Source organism: Lonchura striata, chromosome 1, assembly GCF_046129695.1.
Source record: "Lonchura striata isolate bLonStr1 chromosome 1, bLonStr1.mat, whole genome shotgun sequence".
Classification (NCBI taxonomy): domain Eukaryota; kingdom Metazoa; phylum Chordata; class Aves; order Passeriformes; family Estrildidae; genus Lonchura; species Lonchura striata.
In genome coordinates, this window is record NC_134603.1 from 50,836,769 (window position 1) to 50,856,592 (window position 19,824).

Here is a 19,824-nt window from a genome sequence, read left to right on the forward strand (position 1 = left end):
TACTTTTTTTTTCCCCCGTGCAGATGCTTCCAATCCCCTCTCCAGCCACAGCTTAGCCTTTAATGAACTTTCTTGAATGCATTCTTGGAACCAAACCACCAGTGAACCTGTGGGCTTTGTCTAGTCTTTTCCTGATTCTTTTTCTCCAGTTCTTTTTGTACAGCTTCTGGACAGTTGTCATGCACTCTCCAGTACAGAACACAGTGCAACACAGCTCACAATTCCTGACCAGCCACGCATGACCTGTGTTTTCTATTGTTCTTGTTGGTTTAGCAATTCCCTGGAGCTCACCCACTTCTTAGATTTGCTGTAATTAAAGCAGACTGGCTGTCTTTTTGAAGGTCAAGCACTTTAGCCTCACTCCCACTGCGACTATGACCAAACACTCTTATAATGCTCTTCTGTAATCCTCAGAACTCAGCAACTTTCTATCTCACCTTCTCTAAACTAACATCAGGTAGCTGTGGATATAAGCTTGGATTTTTCCAATTCCCAGAACAAAGACAGGGTGGAGAGATACTGTTATATGTCTGAACACCATACTTTACCACACTGCACGGCTGATCAGAGATACGATTTCGTGTGCATCTGGACATTCAGAATTGAGAGAGGTCATCATTAGCATAAACATTAGTGGGTGTAACTGCTCATTTCTGGATTTTTAGTGGCAGACCTACCAGAAGACAAAATTTAAAGTTTATTTCGTTGCAAGTTAAATTACTTACGATACTTCTTGAGGTTTTTTAAGTTTTGTGCGACAAAGGTAATACATTTTCTAGACCAGCTATACTTTCTAATTTTCGGAAGCTATAATTGCAGCTGTTAAAGAAAACAGAAATTAACTCAATTATGTAACCATGAAAAAAAATCAAAATTAAAAAAAATTTTGAATTTTTCTTGTTAGACACCCATAGGTTACCAAGACTTCGGGGAATGAAGGCAACGTCTTTTTTGGGGGGCGGGAGAAGATTGAAGTTCTAGGCAAACAATAAACTAAGAGAATACTTGCTATTGACAAGAAGTCTGACGTCAGGAAACACAACAATTAATGCTATTCTGCCCCCTTGCGTTATCTTTTGAGGCAGCTGCCGTAGCCCCACATCCCGAAGTTCATGTCCCTTCGCGAAGACTGCGAGTCGCAGATGCATTACCTGAAACAGAGCAGCGTCCCGAAAACAGCACGGTTGGGCGATCACTGGAAATGATAGAGCTACGTGCCTAAGCTCGGACTTCGTGTGTTGTATGTAAAAACAGTTCAGAATACGCTCAAATCACTAAATATGTTGGAGCTCTCACGACTGTATGGGGGATGGGTAGAGATTGGAGTTCAATTGAAAGCGGCAGCGAAGCCGGCTAACTACATGGAAGAGCAGCATGAAATACAGAGAACCTGTGCTGGAGAAAAATCAGAACCTAGAACCTGAGCTCAAGCTCTTAAAACCAGCATTATCTAAATTCTTGTTTTATCGTTTTAGTAATCCACACGGAATAAACAAGGCATTAAATTTGGCCACAGTTGCAATTGAAAGGAAAACCTTTATTTGAAAGCGAGAACCAACAAAAATGTTTCCACCCTCTACAACTCCACTTTAGTTTTAAAACTGTTTTAAAACCAGCAAACACATCTTTGCAGTGCCATGGACACCAGGAGCCAGAGCCCCAGCGGGAAGACGGCTGTCATGCAGCTGTATTTCATACGTGACGCGGAGATAAATGTCAGAAGTCACACGCTGCAAATGATGAGAGATAATTGCCATTTTAATGTGATTTTATTTCCATCACTCCCTCACTAACTCTGCTAATTCTCGACGTTATTCTTCACTCACAGGACTAAAAGCTGCCTGCGCCCGTGTCTTGAACCGGGGCCCGGGCTGGGCGCTCCCCAGAGATCCCTTCCCGAAACGCTCCGGAGCGGCGAAGGGTGGCTCTTACCGAGGGCTAGGCAAGAAGATTAAGTTTTATGAGCAGCCCGCCAATGCGAAGCAATTAATGTACACGACAGTGCCGCTCCTCGCTAGCCCGGAGAACCCTTTTACATCTCAATTTCCTCTCGGTATCAGCCGCTCGCCGTGCGGGCAGGGCTCTCACGCTTGCGGTTTCCGTGGAAGGCTGAGCGGTGGCCTCCAACTAGTTCGTCCGACAGGCTCCAGACCGCCTGTACAAACAAACCGGAGCGCTTATGGAAAGCCGGCGCTCTCCCCCTCTCCTGCGCTTCCCCTTCCCTGACCCGGTGCTCGGAGCAGAAGCGGCGGGGCGGGGGCGAGACCGCTCACCCGGAGTCGGAGCGCTCATTCCCGCGGGGGCCGTCCCGGCGGGGCGGGGATCCGCGGCGGCCACATCTTCAGTGCCTGCGGCTCTGGCCGGGGCCGGCCCGCGGCGAAGTTACCGAGTCTCCTGGCTGAGATTCTTTTGGGGTTTTTTTGTTCCGTTTCCTGCTCCCCCCGCGCTGTCCGCGAACTTTCGACATCATCCTGCCCGGCACGGAGCCACCCTGTCCTCAGCCGAGTGGCGCTCGGGGCAGCGGGGCGGGAAGGAGACCCGAGCGCTTCACCCCGCGGCGGCGGCCGCCCGGAGCTGCTGTCGGCGGCGGGGCCCGGCCGCCTCGCCCTCTAGCGGGATAGAGCGGCGGCGCCGGCGGCTGGGCGTGACTTTCCCCGCTCCCTTCAGCCCGCCCGCCCGCCGGGGGGGACCGCGAGTCAGTCAGGGAGCCGAGCTGAGCCGGGACTAGCGGCGGCGCCGGCCGAGGAGGCTCCGCGATTAAGGGTGCCCCCCCGGGCACCGGGGGAGGCGAGCGGCGCCCGCACAGCCCCCGGGGCAGCGGCGCGGCCGGAGGAAGGCAGACGAGTGGGCGGCCGGCGGCCACTTCGCACCCTCTTCCCTGCCCTTAAGAGCGGAGAGAGGGCGAGGAGGGAAGAACAGCCCGCGGGGCACCAAGTGCGGGAGTCCGGCTGCCCCCTCCTCGCCTGCCCCACTGGACTGGAGGGGGGCGAGAGGGGCGCTTCCTACTTTGGCAAACACTTTGGCACTTTGCTGGATTCGGAGGAGGAAGGGCTGGAAATATGGGGAAAGTTGGAACTTGCCTGGTTACTTTGGCCGGACTTTTGCTGGCAGCGGGAGCGCAGACGTTCACAGGTAAGGAGTCGGTTCGCCAGCTCGAGGCCAGGCAGCCTTCTCGGGGGCCAGGCGGCGGAGGGGCAGGGGGGAGCGCGGGCGCTTTGGAGGTTTGATTTGGGTTTTTGTTTTTTTTCTGTATATTTTTTTTCTTTTTCCCATCCCCCTGACGGGTCTGACACTTTGGAACCGCTGCGTCGATGGGGTGGAAAAAGTGTCCCGAGGAGCAGCGGTGCCGGGATGCCGCTCCGCTGGCGGCCCTGCGCCCCGATGGAAGGTCGAGAGGCTGGAGGGGCTCGGGCAGCCCTAGGGCAGGGCTGGAGAGACGGGCGGGACTCGGGCTCGCTCCTGCGTTTTTCCGCCGCTGACTTCCCGAAAGTTTCCCGCTGCCCCGGCACGGGCGGCGGAGGGGCGAGGTGAGCCGCTCCCCGGCGCTCCGCCCGCCGCCGCGGCGGGCACGGGGGAAGGAGGGCTTGCGGTGCTCCCGGAGGGGCCGGCGGGGCCCCGCCGCTCTGCCCGCCCGGCTGGGCACTGGCCCCCGCCGCTCCCCGCCCCCGGCGCTGCCCGGAGGTGCGGCTGTGAGACCCGGCAGAGCCGGGGGAAAGGCCCGGCCCCGCGCTCTCTGCAGCCCCAGAGCGGCACCTGAGAGGGCAGGGCAGAAAGTGCCCGCGCCTGGTGGGTGCCGGCGCTCACAGCCAGGAGGAGCCCCGCCAAGTGCCCCATCAGCGGCGGCGTTCCTCCGTTCCGCGAAGCCCCAAACCTGCAGATGGTTACTTTGGTCTCGAGTCCCCTGCCTGCACCCCTGTCTTATTTATATGTTGGAGAAACCCATAATTTTGGACAGAAATTTGGATTGTGAAATAGTTCTGCGTGCTCCACTGCAAAGAGTAACTTCAGAATTCTTTTTGGTGTGTTTTGTTCCGAACATGAAGTTAGTGCAACTGAAAGCACGTTAAATTGAAGACATCTGGTCCTCAGCTCGTGCGAAGTGTGCTTTGATCTGGTGGGAAGCAATCCTTTTGACTCCTTGTTGCTCAGGCTGCAGAATAGTTTATATTTTGCACATTACATGTTCCATCTATGAAGCAGTGTAGCTAAACCAAGTTTTGTGGCTGGGAGTTGCTGGTCTGGTTTAGAACTTCATAAAAAAATCTAAAATTCTGGTTTTATATTTGGTTCCAGGGACCTCTTGTATACGTAGCTGCATTTCCCCTAGCTTCTTGAGAGCATTTTTACTGTACATGAGACAGAAGATCTCCCAGTAGAAAAATGTTTTGTTCCAAGGAGATAAGTAACAATGATGAAATATTTTCTGATCTCCTGTTAGAAGGAGAGTATGCTGTGCAGCGAATTATGAAACTGGGCTCAGTTATATTCACTCTACAACTCATTAATGTTGGAAGTCTAGTGTTGAGACTTCAGTGGGAGCACTTGGTTTATTAAGATAAATCCGTAACTCATTGCTGACCTGCGTGAACTGTCTTTTTGTTTAAAGTTAAACTGGGGTGGCTCTTCTGGACATTTAAATGGCTTGTGCATGAGATGTGCTGATAGTGTACTGGGATAAGGTCTGAAGCGCTGTTTGTGTGGCTGAAGAACAATCCCACATTACTCTTTGATTTTTATCTGTCGTATTAATTTACCTGACATGCTATGGAGGGAGCAGTGCTGTAAGCCACAAACAATTCAATGACTTGTGCATACAGGTATTCCACGAGTGCAATTCCACACCTTCCGAGGTACTCAGTAACGGAGGCTGCTATTCACACATTTCAGTGAGATGGCAAAAGATGGCATGAGGTGCAGAATCTGCCCAGTTTTCTCCCTATATGTGTATATGTATGTTAAGTACTGAAGGTAAAGATTACTTGTGAAGATGTACATACATAATTTTTTCTTTTTAATGTTGATTCTTGCCACTTGGAGCAAAATTGATGAAACTTCCATTTTTGTAATTTACCATATGAAGCTTGTGTCTGGGTATCATTTTTGCTTGGGGGAAAAAATGCTATTTCTTTTGTTAAAGCCTTGATGCATGAGCATCATAGAAATTAAATGACAGAAAAATCCATCCTTGAGTTGGGTAGTTATCTTTTATAACAGCTGTCCCTTATATCATAAGGGAATTACATTACTAGCCTATGAAAAGTTTAAAAAGAAACAAAGCCAACTCCACACATGTTCTAAGCAAAGAATAGCAGTGTGTGAATTAAATGCCTGTGGCATTTATAGTTCCATTTTTATTTTTACCCTTTTTTAAATTGACTGATTTGTTTCACAAAGATTGGTTCTAATGTTACATTCAGCTATTGTCTTATTTGAGTTTCTTATTTAGAAAATAATCTTACTGAAAGATCAGATCTTGGCTTTTTAAGGCCTGGGAGCTTTCAAGTAATCTTTTGGAAGCAGCTTAACAGTTAATAACAATGAGATTTTCTCTGAGTCCTTAACTAAAGATTTTAAAATTCTGGATTCGTCAGTTCAAGAAGTAAATGATCTCAAGAAATGAATTCAAGAGGTATTACTGAAAAGATTGTCTTAAATGGACAGTGCTGCTTATCCTAAGTTTTTAAAAGTAGCTGGACTCTTTCTGCAAGATTAGTTTTGGGTTTGCATTTTATTACTATTTTTTGGTTTCTTTCTGATTAACTATAGCACACCAAATTTAGCTAGTTTTGTTTATAATTTTAGCAAAATGTTACGTAGTTGGTCTCATTGAGGACTGAATGTTAATATTACTTAAGTTCCTGAAAAGCGGTGTTCAGTCACAGAAAACGCCACTTGACACCGCCATGTTCTTTCATCCACCTGCTTGGTAGATTATTCAGGCTAGAGAAAGCAATTCACTCCTGTAAGGGATCTGTAAACTTACATATTGTAATAGACATTGTAAACTTAAATATTTGAGCTCCATAAATTTAAGAGTCTGGATGGGATGAGTTCTGTCAATTACAAAAACGGGGAGCTGAAATTGAAAGCAAGGAAATGTGTAATAGAACTTGGAAATTGTGTTTTTATGAAGGCATTCGTATTCAGGTAGATGTAAATGAATTCTGAAATTGGTGCTTCTTGGTTACAGCCTGACTCTTACAGAGGGAGTGTTGGAGTTCAGGACATCCCTCTGGCTGGCCTGGCTGTCTCGAGACCCTGGCAGCGGTCTCAGAGACCCTGGCATGAAGTCAAAAACATCTGTGGCTTCAGTTTTAGCCCATGAAAAACTGCCAGCTCTGGATGAGGAATTACAAGTCACAGGGGTTTTAGTAGTGTGATATTTGAACTAACACAGCGTGGAAAAGTAGAATTTTGGGTTTTTTAGAATGTAATTCAGGGGTACAAGACAGAGGAATCTGGGTGTGTCTTAGCCTTTTTTCCTTTCTTCTTGTCCTCCATGTTTTGCTGTGATAGTGACACTTTTCTATTGGTTTAAGGAAGGGACACACTGTACGATATAAATGTTAGGTATTGGTAATAAATTGTAAACACAGTATATGTAACTTTTGATATAAAAGGTAAACACCACCCGAGAGGGCACGCAGAATGTTATGGCCTCCTTGCAAGCCAGAGCTCGGCAGGTCAGAGAGAAAATATTATAGCTAAGAAGAAATAAACTACCTTGAAAAAGCACAATCAGAAGCATTCCAAGACTCCTCATTTGGCTGCGTTCGGGCTAGGGAAGCAAAGACTCTTTTCGGATCTCTCTTGGGGTCACCCTGACCTTCAGGAACCACGAGAGAGAGGAATCCGCATATTGGCGTCCCTCTGGGTGGGCAGAGTCAGCCAAGGCACTGCTTCACCAGCTGGACAGAACATCAGGCATCGAACCCTAGACCGAGAAGAAAAATCCTAAGGAGAACAACCTGAACCCCTGCAGAGAGCAAACCGCTGCAAATTCGGACTGGAACGGAGGCGGCTCAAGGATGCGGGGTCTCCTCTACCTGTTACCTGCTGGCCAGAGACCAGGAAACTCTCCGGAGCGACTTTTGCAGACTGCACAGTTCTTGGTGAGATCAGTCAAAATAAGAACATGGTGGAAGTCTGGATCCGAGGGTGATACTTGAGCCAGGATTTTGGCAGGAAGTTAATACGCATCTTTATCATTTAGTTGCAAGGAGAGATGAAACGGCTGTGAAACTTTCGGTTCGAGCCAGAGCGATGCTGGAAGAATTGGAAGAAATTTCAGGGAATTCCGCGGGGTTTGTTTGCGAAAAGCAGACAGCATATACTCCCACCACAGGGGTGGGATGGGGGGGCATCATCCTGCGAACTCCAGGAGAGAGAAACGCTGAAAAATCAGGGTGGGGGGGGAGGACCTGACACCAATTAAAGGGGTGCAGGGGGATCGGGAGCAGCAGCAGCAGCCCGGGCACAGTGCGAGGCCGGCCGGGGAGACCGCGGGGGTCGGTGGAACCGCGGCAGCACTGCACGGGGCCGAGCGGCGGTGACGGCGGGGCCGTATCCCCTGACAGCCCCGCGGTGACGCGCAGGATGCGGCCGGCTCTGGGCACGGACCGCTGCACGGCACCGCCCCCTCCCGGTTACCATGGCAGCCGCAACGCCGCGGGCAGCAGCGCCGCCGCTGGCCGGACCGCAGCATTGCAGCAAAAATCGCAACAGCGTTTTCCCCATTTCTTACAAGAGAAAACACAAGAGAAGATGCAGCAGTACCGAGCCATTGTCCAAGATGCAAAGAAGGGGCAGCACTATGAAAATGGGTGGAAACCACAGTGTAAAGATAAATGTATTAGTAATGATTTAACTACCAGGGATGTCTCTAAAAACAGAGCATTTGAGAAATGTCAGTCAGATGGATTGCTGGTATTGAGTTTGTAATATTTTTTTTGTTTTTATAAATAATAAAATAAATATTATTAAGTTTTTATAGATAATAAGATAAATACTGATTATTGTTAAGTTTTTTGTAGGCAATGTTAACATAAATAGTGATTGTTGTTAATGTTATATGAATGCTTTAAAAAGATTGTCTTAAACTATTTCAAACATTTCTTGTTGATAAGTTGATCATATAATGTGAGTTCTCCGATTTTTGTGATAAGAATTATTATTAAGATACTAAAATATTGTTATAATATTTACAGTCAGTTTTCATGTGTTTTACTATCTCTTTGTGTGATTGTTTACAAGACGTGTCTCTTCAGGATCCTGCTTTTGACTTTTTAACTACTCATATGTTTTCTTTATCCAATCTTTTATGCAGCTGCAATTCATCTTCCTTCACACTTTCATTGTCCAGATTTTGGTTCAAAATTTCAGATTTCAAATTTTCAGATTTACGAAGAAAAGGTTTGCTGTGTTTGAAGAGTCTCTATCTTGAGGGAAATTTTGGAAAGATTCAGTTATTTGATAGTTTGATAAGTCTTTAATCATAAAGGTTCTAACTCACAACTGTTATTTCTAAGACTTGTGTTTTATAATGTGTTAAGTGATATCCTCCAATTAGAGTTCAGGCTATAGCCAAGCTTTAGCTCTACTTGGAGGAGTGATTGACCCAGATGTTTTCTGCATCAAAAAGTATTCAAGTCCTTTTGGCTTGGCAATTTGACTATATAGGACAGCTGAGCCTCAAAGTGAATTTTGGAAAAGCATGATCCAGACATATTTTCTGCAAATCTCTGTTGTTTTAAGGTTTGTCAGCTGTTGCAAACTCTGGGATGACAATTCAGTGTTGCAGTGTTTGACAGTTGTGTGATTTTACATGTGATATTGATTGTATATTGTTTGATTTTTATTTGTTGTTAGTTTCTTTACTACATGCATTGTTCTGTTCTTATTGTTTTGTTCTTGATGTTTGCTCATGTTTATAACAAAGATGTTGTTAGCTTCATTTCTTTATGCAATTTTACAGAACAGAATTGATAAAGAACCCTCCAGTCTCCATGGGGATGTTTGGTTTGTTTGTGTTTTAACAAGTGCAGAGTCGAGATGCATTTCAGTGAAGAATATGGAATTTTACCAACTGCAAGAAAGAGCTGACCTCTCCATAAGCAGAGCAGAAGATGCACATAAGATGTAGACTGGGCAAAGATTTGTGTTTCACCCACAAAAGATCATGGACTTTGGGTTTTTTCATGGGTGTGGGATTTTAGTGATGTTATAGAAGAGAATTTAGTTACTGGATTTTGGTTGATTTTAGTAGGGCTTGTAATTCTTCTGTTCATTTTGCCATGCCTTTTCCAGTGCATGTGGTGGGCCATGAGCAGGGCTGCCAAAGAGGAGTTTTTGGTGCAAAGAGGTGAGGGGATGTCGAAGTCCAGAACATCCCTCTGGCTGGCCTGGCTGTCTCGAGACCCTGGCAGGAGTCTCAGAGACCCTGGCAAGAAGTCAAAAATATCTATGGCTTCAATTTTAGCCCATGGAAGCCTGCCGATTCTGGATGAGGAATTAGAAGACACAGGGGTTTTAGTAATGTGATATTTGAACTAACACAGGGTGGAAATAATTGAATTTTGGGATCTTTAGAATGGGGTTCAAGGGGGTACAAGATGGAGGAATCTGGGCATGTCTTAGCCTTCTTTCCTTTCTTCTTGTCCTCCATGTTTTGCTGTGATAGTGACACTTTTCTATTGGTTTAAGGTAGAGATTCACTGTCTAATGCAGGTGATGGGAATTGGTGAAGAAATGGTAAACATACACATGTAGTTTTGAGCATATAATATGGAGCCACCCAGGACTCAAAGCGAGACTGTTATGGCTTCTGTACTAGGTGGACCATGGCAGATCAGAGAGAAAATATTATAGCTAAGAAGAAATAAACAACCTTGAAAAAAACAACTGAAAGCATTCCAGGACCTCTTCTTTGGCTGCGTTCAGGCTAGGGAAGCAAAGACTCTTTACAATCTCTCTTGGGGTCACCCTGACCTCAGGAACCCTGAGAGAGAAATCCACAAATAACAATAAAAATTAAGGTGTATTTATGCCTCTGATACATACCCATGCTCAGTATCTGCAGAGAATAGGAAAGAAGTGTCTCAGCTAGAAGTGTATGGCTCAGCGATGATCCTTTGCCACATAAGGAGCAATGGTAGGGGAAAAAAAAAAAAGTAACATACACAGTTGTACAGACAAAACCATGGCAATATTAGCAAGAAGAAGTTCTGAAAACAGGTTAGGCTTCGTGTGTTCTGGAGGGGAAAGATGGGAAAGAAGGTATAGCATTTGCTGGAAGAATGGAAGAGATGAAAGTCACTAGAAAAGACGACGTAAAAAGATACTCTGAAGTCTAAAAGGCAGACAAATTACTTGTGGAAAACAGGAGTGAATTTATAATTATTCATGTTTTATTATTTTTTATTATCTTTAAACACATTTGTTTTTAATAATGTGTTTGAGGCTTAGATATGTCTTCTGACAGCTTTACATAGCAATAGTTGATTATCTTTACACATACGATTAAATGTATTGATGTTAATGAATCTTTAATATTTTTCTGCAAAATGGTGTAAACCCAGCAATTTGCTTATGACTGTTTGTTTTTCCCCTCCCCACCCCCAACGTGTAATCTACCCTGATTTAGAACAATAATTTTTGGGTAGAGTGGAATTTTTTGAGGGGTAGATTAGCTTTTTTATTGCTCCCCCCTGTTCTTTTTGTCTTTTTAATCTTCTTCACAGTTAAGCTATTATAAATATCTCTTACAGCATTTTTTTTGTTAATCACTAGAAATGTGTTTTTGCTCTGGAATAACTAAGAGCTAATTACCTCTTTTATCACTTCAGCTCTTCATCTTCTAGGAGAAGGAAATAGAGCATCACATGCCTGTTTTAGAGCAGATTTTTTTTTTCCACCATGCATATTTTTGGGGGATTTTTTTTCTTGTTTGTTGTTTTGTTGTTTGGTTTTTTTTTTTTTTTTAATGTTTAAGGCAGGGTTATTTTTGGGAAGCTTTCAGAAAGATTGTGCTTTATTATCTTGAATCCTGTCATGTCTTTTCTCCTGAACTCTAAAATCAAATGTGGTTTGGGCTATTTATAAATAATGTAGTGCATAGAATACTTTTGTCAGTGGACCTTTGTTTTAATTCTGTAGTACATAAATGTAGGCTCATTAAGTGAAAGAACTGTTTATTTGTGCTGATAAGATTCTAACATAAGATTGAGAAGGATATTACAGGAGTTTCTGTATACTTTCAGATGGATAAATAGTGGATCGGTAACGTAATACTTAAGGTTTGCTGGATGGATTGTTACAGATAAATTAAGTGGCTATTCAAGTTTTATTTTTTCCTGGTGAATATACATTAGACTGAGTAAATAACTTCCACCCTGATATGTGCAGTTACATTCTTATGTATATGACTGTAATCTGTGTACTAGTTTGTATGCCTCTGTCTTAAAGTTGATGAGTTACTGCCCATTGGCAGACCTTTGCATTTTTCATGGTGTACTTGATACAGAGGTGGTAGCAGAGGGGTTGTGTTTTTTTTTTCCCCTCTATGGCCAAATAATTCCTTAATTTTGGCAGCTGATGCTTAGTCATTCTGATGCAGTAGTTCATGACCAAAAAAATGGTCAGCTATATGCACATCTTAAAGTTTTGGTTACCAAGTCTACATAAATTTTGAGGGTAGAGTTCCTGAGCATAGAGTTTCTCATAGTTTCTGATAAAAAGAGTGTTTCCAGGTTATATCTCAAGGAGAGGTGAAGGTTTCCTAAAAGGATTCACATTGTTCTCTACCTCCATAGAAACTTCTGTTTGTCTCACTTCTGTTTTTTTTTTTTTTTTTTTTTACCTTCCTGGCTTTTTACTGTTCTAGGAAACAGTTCAGTGAACAGTTGAAATCAAACATGAAAGTCAATTGCCATAGCAGACATAGCACTTTCCTCTGTAGCTGCTTATTTTGGTACAGTCGCTCTTTCTTTTTACGTGATTTAGAGATTTGTTTAGTTTGAAAAATTTCATTGTTGCTTCTTCCATCTTCCACTTTTCTCATTCACTGTGAGAAGTCCAATGTTTCCTAATGACTGTACAGCCTGCTCAGAGTGTGCTCAAAGGTGTGGCAGAAACTTGAAAGAAAGTACTTTTGTTTCAAGGTGTTTGACACTATTTGCTTACCTGTTGGGACTATATAAAGCATATTGTAATTGCTGTGATGTTTCTGTCAATCAGTGTAATTCAGGAACAACAGTGTTCTGATGATTAATTTGGAAGTTAATAGAGTTTTTATAATGCCTCTTTTTCCTTAACTGTTTTAAGATATGTAATAAAATGTTGGGATAACATTGCCTAATAAGAACCACACCCCTGGAGGACATAATGAAGACATACATGTGTATGTGTATACGTACACACACACATATATATATACATATATATACACATTAGAAAAAAATCTGGTTTAATAGTTGCTTAGGGATCAGAACTCCCACATAGGTGTGGGAGATCCAGATTTAACTCGGTGCTCTGGCATTTGATTGTGACATAGATGAGGATCTTCACAGATCCTCAGACCGTCCAGAGCAGTTGGAATTTTGGAATTTTTTTTTTTTTCTTTCCACATGGTTGATAAATCTGTTAAATTTCCATTTACAAAACATTAAAAGAACGGAGGGTGGCAGCTCAGAACCCCAAAACAATTTAGAAAAAATCAATGGTAGCTTCAGTTTTCCCTGGAAACTCAAAAACATGGTTAAATACTGTCACGTTTAGGAGATAAAGGCAGTTACGGACATTTCCAGAAACCATAGTTCTCAGTGGGGTAGTTCTTATGTTAATGACTGAAAACAGCTATAGCCTTTTTCCTTTAATGTTACCTTTTCTGAATTCTGCAGAGTAGATGAAGATTATTTTACAAAGCACCGCATTCAACACTAAAATATAAGCACTTTACATAACACATCACTTAAGCTTTTTCTTTTTAACTTCTGCAGACACAGCCTGATACTGAAGTAATTTCTCAGTTATGTAAGATAAATTGTTGTCCCAGGAATAATTTTGAGGCACTGTGTAGCTGATACCCTTTTTACCATATCTGAGAGATGTCATCTTGACTCTGTCCTAGCTCCTAGCTCAGGGGAAAACCTTTGCAAGCAACTTTCTAAATGGGAAAGAAGCCTTTTGGGGTTAGGTCTGTGAGCATCACAGACTTTGTGTTGGCAAATCAACAAAACCAAAAGACAACTAAACTTAGTATCTATTTAAAACCTTAAAGGGTGAAAATGTGAAATGGAAGCCTCTATGTTGCCTGACATTAGTACCTGCTGTTTATGTCAACAGCAAAGTACATGGATTGAAGGCTGCATATGAAGTTCATGATATGTGTATTATTTATTTTAACTTCAAGAATTGTTGTTAGAATTGTCTCCATAAATCTAGGCTAGTAAGGGATTTATGTGAATTGTCGTAGCACTTTCATTTGTGGATTTGGAAAATGCTGGGGTTTGTTTTATTTATTTAGGACTGTTTGAGACAAGCACACACCCTTTAGAGCAATTATTGAGCAAATACAGAGCAAATTGAAATTACATAGGGCCCAGGAGCCCAAGACAAGTTGAAATACACTCTTGACAAGTAAAACCCCTGACTTCTGCAGCAGCCATGCACCACCAGCAGATATGGACATGGCTTTTTAAATGAGGCTTGCAGAAGCTTCAGGGCTGGATCCTTACATGTACAATTGCTCTTTGGAAAGTTTGTCCATGAGAATTTGGGACTTCTTTGCAATCCTGAATTTTGGGCACTTAAATGTTACCCTTGTTAAAAACTTTCTGTGGCCACAGAAAAGTATAAACATAAGAAGCCTTTAAGTGTTCTGGAAGTTTTAGCCCAGTATATGGCATGAGGTTATCCATGTGGGGAAATAACCCCTTAAAAACAATTTTCCTCAGCTACTTCTGTTTTCAGTCATAGACAAACATACTGTAGTGCCTGTGGGTTGGTTCAGTGGCAGATCATTTCTGACTGTGAACTTCAGCCATATTCACCTGTACCTTCCTCTGTCATGCAGTAGAATTGGAGTGTTGAAGAGCAGATACTAATTCTGACTTGGAGTAAGGGTGAAGCATATGTTCAGACTGAGAATTTCAGATAAAGACTGTCTGGGCTTTATCTAGCTGAATGGCCAAGGTCAACTCAAGGGGAATTAGGGAATGTAAACAGTGCATGCATTTTCTGCTGCATTTGAAATTTTTTCTCTGATTCCTTTGGAGAAACAGATACAGCCTTTGGAGGTCTAAATTTTTATTTTGGAAGGTATCTGTAATGATTTGATGAATGGAACTGGAAAGCAGCAGCTGTGGAGTCATTCTGGCATCGGTCAGAAATTACTTAAGATGTTTTGGTTATATGATTGGGTTGCAGTTTACACTGCAACATGGAAACTTGCATTTTTAAAGTTACGGCTTGACTGTCATTTCTGTTGGCCTATTGCAAAAAATGGAACCAGTTTCTGATTTGTAGCCTCAACCCCAAGACAGCAATGAATACTGAATTTCATTTGAATTATATTTAATTACAAAATGAACATAAATTTATGGTTTCATGAACTGGTCCACAGTAGATCTCTTTCAGTCAAGCAGTATCTCACATGCCTGTTTGCTTCAAATCAGTGCACATAGTGGGTGGATCACAGCTTTTCAAACAACTGTTTGGGAACCACTCACTGTCTGTGAGTGAGAAATCTCACGTTTCCAGAACTCAGTCTGTTGAAGTTTTCACAAAGTGCAGTATGCCACACTAGATTTGTAGCAGTGAAAAATTAATTCTTGTTTGTATGCCAGGATTAAAAAATGTGCATTTCTAGACTTTTGGGAGGAGGACTTCAAAAAAAGGGATCTGTATGCTTGAAACTGGCTTTGAGCAGATATGTGACATTAACAAGTAGCCAAATTTCCATGATTTTAGTGCTTTGACTCTGCCCAGTGGTCTAGCAATAAAAGAAAGAATTGGCCAATTACAGTAATCTTCCAGAGCTGTGTACTGTGGAATTTTGTGCAGAGGAAGAGGGAGGGTTCTTACCTGCTCTCAGTTCTAAAATTGTGCTTTAGCACAATGTATTTCACAGAAAATATAATACATATTTAACAAAGCTGTTAGGTGCCGGGCCACCATTAACAATACATTGCTTACCTGCCACCTCCTGAGCTCTCTCCACCTCCTTTTCTTTGTTGATGTCAGCTCCTCATCACTGTGTTCCACAAATAGAATCATAGAATGGCTTGGGTTGGACAGGGCCATGAAGATCATTTAGTTTCAAAACTCTTTTCATCTAGCAGGGACATGTTCCACTGGACAAGGTTGCTCAAACCCTGTCCAACCTGGCCTTCAACACTGCCACGTTGCATCTACAACTTCTCTGAGCAACCTGCTCCAGTGCTTCACCAGCCACACAGTGAAGAATTTTTTCCCAATATCTAATCTAAATGTACTCTCAGTTGGAAGCCATTTCCCCTTGTCCTGTCACTGCGCTGCATGATGAAGTGTGCCTCTCTGGCATCTCTGAAGGCCCCATTCAGATACTGGCAAGCTGCTATGAGGTCTCTGTGCAACTTTTTCTTGAATAACTTGTGCCATCCTCTGGGCAGCAGTGACTGAGCTGGGGAGAGAGCTGAGCCTGCAGGATGTGCAGCTCTGCCGTGGATTTCCTGTGTTGCTGTGGGGCACTTTTGCCCTTCCAGTCTGGAGAAGTATGTGCATGTTGTCAGAAGGCTGCAGAGCCTCTGGGTGGCTGTGGTGGAAGCTTGGGGATACAATTCCTGACTGCCTGAGTGTCATACATAACAAGTTAGGGGTGTTGCCTTTTTTATTTCTCCTTGAGACTGATAAGACCAAAATGGTGCCATGCATGTGCTTGCACACATGACAGCAAAGCATGTGCTTATGATTAAGTGCTGTGAATGAGTGAGGTTTAAGTCCTGCTTTGCAGTGAGTGCGTTCGCAGGGAACACTTGATAGCAACAGCAGGCAGTGCTGGTGGGGAATGAGATACAGCGGCCAGATCTAGATTTCAGACCAGATGGACGTTGTTCATAATATTATTTGGGTGTGAATGGTTTTTACTAGAGTGTGAAGTAAACTGATTAAGATTTTTTTGTTTGTTTTCAAGCTAAAAAGAATTATTAATACGGGCCCTAATTATACAAACACAGGCTTAAAACCTGAAGATAAATACAGTCAGTTTTGGGCATGCTGTCAAAGTAATTAGAAAAAGCTCCTGTTATTGCAAGTAATTCAGATTTTAACACAAGTCAGCATGAACACACCAATATTGGCATTTTGTAGAAATGTAGTTACATATATAGTTTTTTGGCAATTGGAACAGCACTTTTCAAACAGTAGTTGAAATTTTAGTTTTGAAATTTTAGTTTCTTATGATAAGTAGAGTGGTTTTTTAGCCTACCTTTGAAAACTCATCTGGAGTATTTTTCTGTGTGAGCAGTGTGCCATTAAGAAGCATGCTAGAGATACCAGCTCTTTTAAAAAAAATCTTTCCAACACTGTTTGTGGGAGAAGATGACAAAGAATCTTTTGTTACATATGTCTGCTTCCATTCTTAATAGATCACAGAATCACTGAATCACAAGGCTGGAAGAGACCTTCAAAATCATTGAGTCCATCCCCTTCCCTAGCACCTCAACTAAACCATGGCAATGAGTACCACATCCAGTCTTTTTTATAAACACATCCAGGGATGGTGACTTCAACACATCCCTGGGCAGACCATTCCAGTACTTTATCACTCTTGCCGTGAAAAACTTTTTCCTAATATCTAACCTATATTTCCCTTGATGCAGCAAGATACAGAATAAATATGGTTTGCAAAGTCTGGAAGATGGTTGCTTCTTTATTCAAATACTGTGGTTAAATATTTTACAATATAATTTCCATACCTTGGGTTGACCTATGTTTGTCCATGTTGATCTATTAATTTTGGGCCTTTTTTCTATGTGGACTTCTAAGGCATATGCAGTGTATTTCACACTACTATTTTTACTAGTTAAAATTGTGCTTTAAGATAAGATCAAAAGTTGCCACTCTGTACTTACTGTGCAGAGTACTTACTTATTATTGTGTTTCCTGTTGATGAAGTTTCAATATATGAGCAGGCTGCTGGCCATGCCCACATCATCCTGTACAACACAATGTATGTTCGCATTAGCAGAAGCTGAAGTGGTCTATTAAAGCATTCAAGTTCTCACTCCCATATTGAGAGTAGCAGATTCCTTCTTAATCCTCATATAGCTGATGTCTCTGCTGGAGTGTTAATAGATAGTCTAATTTGTGAGCTAAATTACTAATTGTATTATGAGCCTAAACCTCATTAAGCCTTTTGTGTAGAATTAGATCACAGAGCTTTGGGAAGCTGAATGCTGGTTGGGTTCTGTTTCCTCTCTTTAATGATGGAAGCAAGTTTTACTGGAGTCTTCAGCACTATGTAGCTCTGAGACTGCAGCTGATTTCTTTTGCTGGCTTCTACAGTATCAACAGAATCATAAATTTGAAAGGCAGGGTAACTTTTAAGAATAGCTGAAGGTTTCCAAACAGCGTCTCATGTATCTGAAAGCAGTAAGATTAGCTGAGGTGAGGTCATGATTTGGACTAGAAAAGGATTACTCTGATCTTGTGTACACACACTAGGTGCAGGTCCCCCTGTGTAAGAATAGTTTAAATAATTCGAAAACTATGTAATGGCTGCAGTTGTATAATGGGATAATGGATTTAGTAGAGGTGTGTTCCTGTAATGGTTCAGGTAGATGAACTCTTAAGTCACTTGAGTTATTTTTGTTTCTGAAGATACTCACTATCCACCTAGAGATGGAAAATATATGCCTAATCACACAGCTATGCCATGGATTTCATGAGCAGTCCTCATCTGTTTCTGTTCAAATCTATCTATTTTCAGAGCTGGTTCATGCTCCTCACTCTGACTTGGCTCTTGCGTTGGCCAGCTAATGCAGCCCAGTTGCGGATGGAGCTAATTGCCTCCAGCAATGAATCAGTTATAAACAAAATGGGACTTAGTGGATTTTCACATCACTTGCGATAAATTTTTATGTTGATGTGGAAGGTGAGCTAATGCGCCTTTGATTTAGGAATGTTTCACTCAGAGCAATGAATTTTCTTTAGGAGAGCATACACAAGATAGAGGTGCGGTGGTATAGTTTTACTCTCTGCACTTTAAGCACAACAGAACTCTGAGCTGTTGTGAGAAACTGGTCTGTTTCACACCTGAAATTCTCACAGCTCTCTATGTACTTAATGGCTTTGCTTTTTACTATTGTAAAGTAATGCCATTTGACATGCATGGGTAATAAGTGAAAATAATAGGCTGTATAGCTTGCATCACATCATCTTACGTTTTTAAAGAGCTTTTTCTTTTTCTATTCTTGCATTACATTTAGTGTTTCTGCATCACATTTAGTGATACTTTTTAGAGTATTGTAATAAAAAAATTGGTGTCTGTCCTAAGAGAGAGAAAATCAGAGGCTTCAGCACTGGACTGTTCAATGTACATTGGTTCTTTTGAATTATGTACTGTATATATTTTTTTTGATATTGTGAATAGAGCAGCCAAAAGTCATTGCCAAAAAACTAATTGTCTTCAGGTGTGTTCTGTAGAAGTCTGAATTTGTTAGGCATTTCTGTGTAGCTCCCAAGTTTGTTTTTTGAAGTGTTTTGTTAGGTGACTAGTTTATGAGGCAATTTTTGTATGTTAAAAAAAAAATCCAGTATTCACTTAATCAAACATAATCTATCTGGAGATGAAAACTCAAGGGCTCTACATTCTAAATTTCTGCTGAAGAGGGGTAATCATGCTGAAACTCACAATTGATCTTGTCTACCTTTTGGTAGCAAAATGCAACTCGCATTGGCTTAGGTTTGGAGGTGAAATAGTTCTGGGATCCAGGAATAAGAGAACTTCAGAGGTTTTTACATGCTTAGTCAGAGACATGACTAGGAAGGCAATGACTTCCAAATCAGGCTGCTGCTTCTGTAAAAGAGTCAGGTCATTGAGGCACACACTTCATTAGAAAGGCTGAACTAATGTTAAAAACCCTAAAGGTCTAACCTGATGTCCTGGGAGGGACTAAGTGATAATACTGTGCATGTACAGAAAAGCAAGTTAATTCCTCCATCTCTAGACTCCGTTCTTAAAAAGTACAGAGTCAATCTGTATAAAGATCTTTATAAAGATTGCCTTTCTCCTCTGATTTGTTAAATAGTCTTGATGACTTTTATAGTCTGGCTCTGATTGATCTGTTTGTGGGGTTTAGTTTGTATTTGTATGTTTGGTTTTGGTTTTCTCCCTTAGGATAACAAGTGTTACTGAACATCAGTAGCATTCTTGTGGTGATTTTCTTCATGTTTTTTTTTGTACAAAAGACCAGGAGTTTGTTGGTAAAAACATCAAAGTTGTATATACATGCATTTTTGTTTGATCTAGTACACCACTTTCTCTCTCTCTCTCTCTCTCTCTTTTTTTTTTTTTTTTTTTTTTTTTTTTTTTTTTTGGTAGGTTTTCTTCAGCACCTTTAATTAGTTATTTTGAGAGTGGGCTGCTGTACTGCTGTGGCTGGGAGCTGCACTACACCCATCATTCCAAACAGCATCCAGCCCTACAGAGGCAGAGAGAAGCCATTTCACTCATACTTTCACACTTCCTATGTAGAAGACGAATGCTAGAAGCAAAAGCTTAATCTTAGAACTTAACTTTTAAAAACACAAATAAAAAGAATCAGATGTTCTTCACCAGTTTTGTGG

At 42.1% G+C, this 19,824-nt stretch overlaps 1 protein-coding gene and 1 long non-coding RNA gene across 8 annotated transcripts in view; one reads left to right on the forward strand and one right to left on the reverse strand.

Moving 5' to 3' along the window:
• Positions 1-1,516: 1,516 nt before the first annotated feature.
• On the reverse strand, positions 1,517-2,607 carry LOC110467843 (uncharacterized). The gene is made up of 2 exons (XR_002464927.3): positions 2,274-2,607; positions 1,517-2,155 (listed from the first exon to the last, which is right to left on the reverse strand). It is a non-coding gene; the product is annotated as an uncharacterized LOC110467843 (long non-coding RNA).
• A 79-nt stretch (positions 2,608-2,686) lies between these two features.
• The window catches only part of PTPRM (protein tyrosine phosphatase receptor type M), a 442,831-nt gene continuing 425,693 nt past the window's right edge, over positions 2,687-19,824 (forward strand). For 5 of the 7 annotated variants that reach the window (XM_021525188.3, XM_021525183.3, XM_021525187.3 and 2 more), the window contains exon 1: positions 2,688-3,132. In XM_021525188.3, the coding sequence (XP_021380863.1) occupies positions 3,060-3,132 (73 nt within the window). In that variant the 5' untranslated portion in view covers positions 2,688-3,059. Of the gene's footprint in view, positions 3,133-19,824 lie in introns of all 7 variants that reach the window. The other 2 variants (XM_021525180.3, XM_077784274.1) reach the window with 2 other exon arrangements.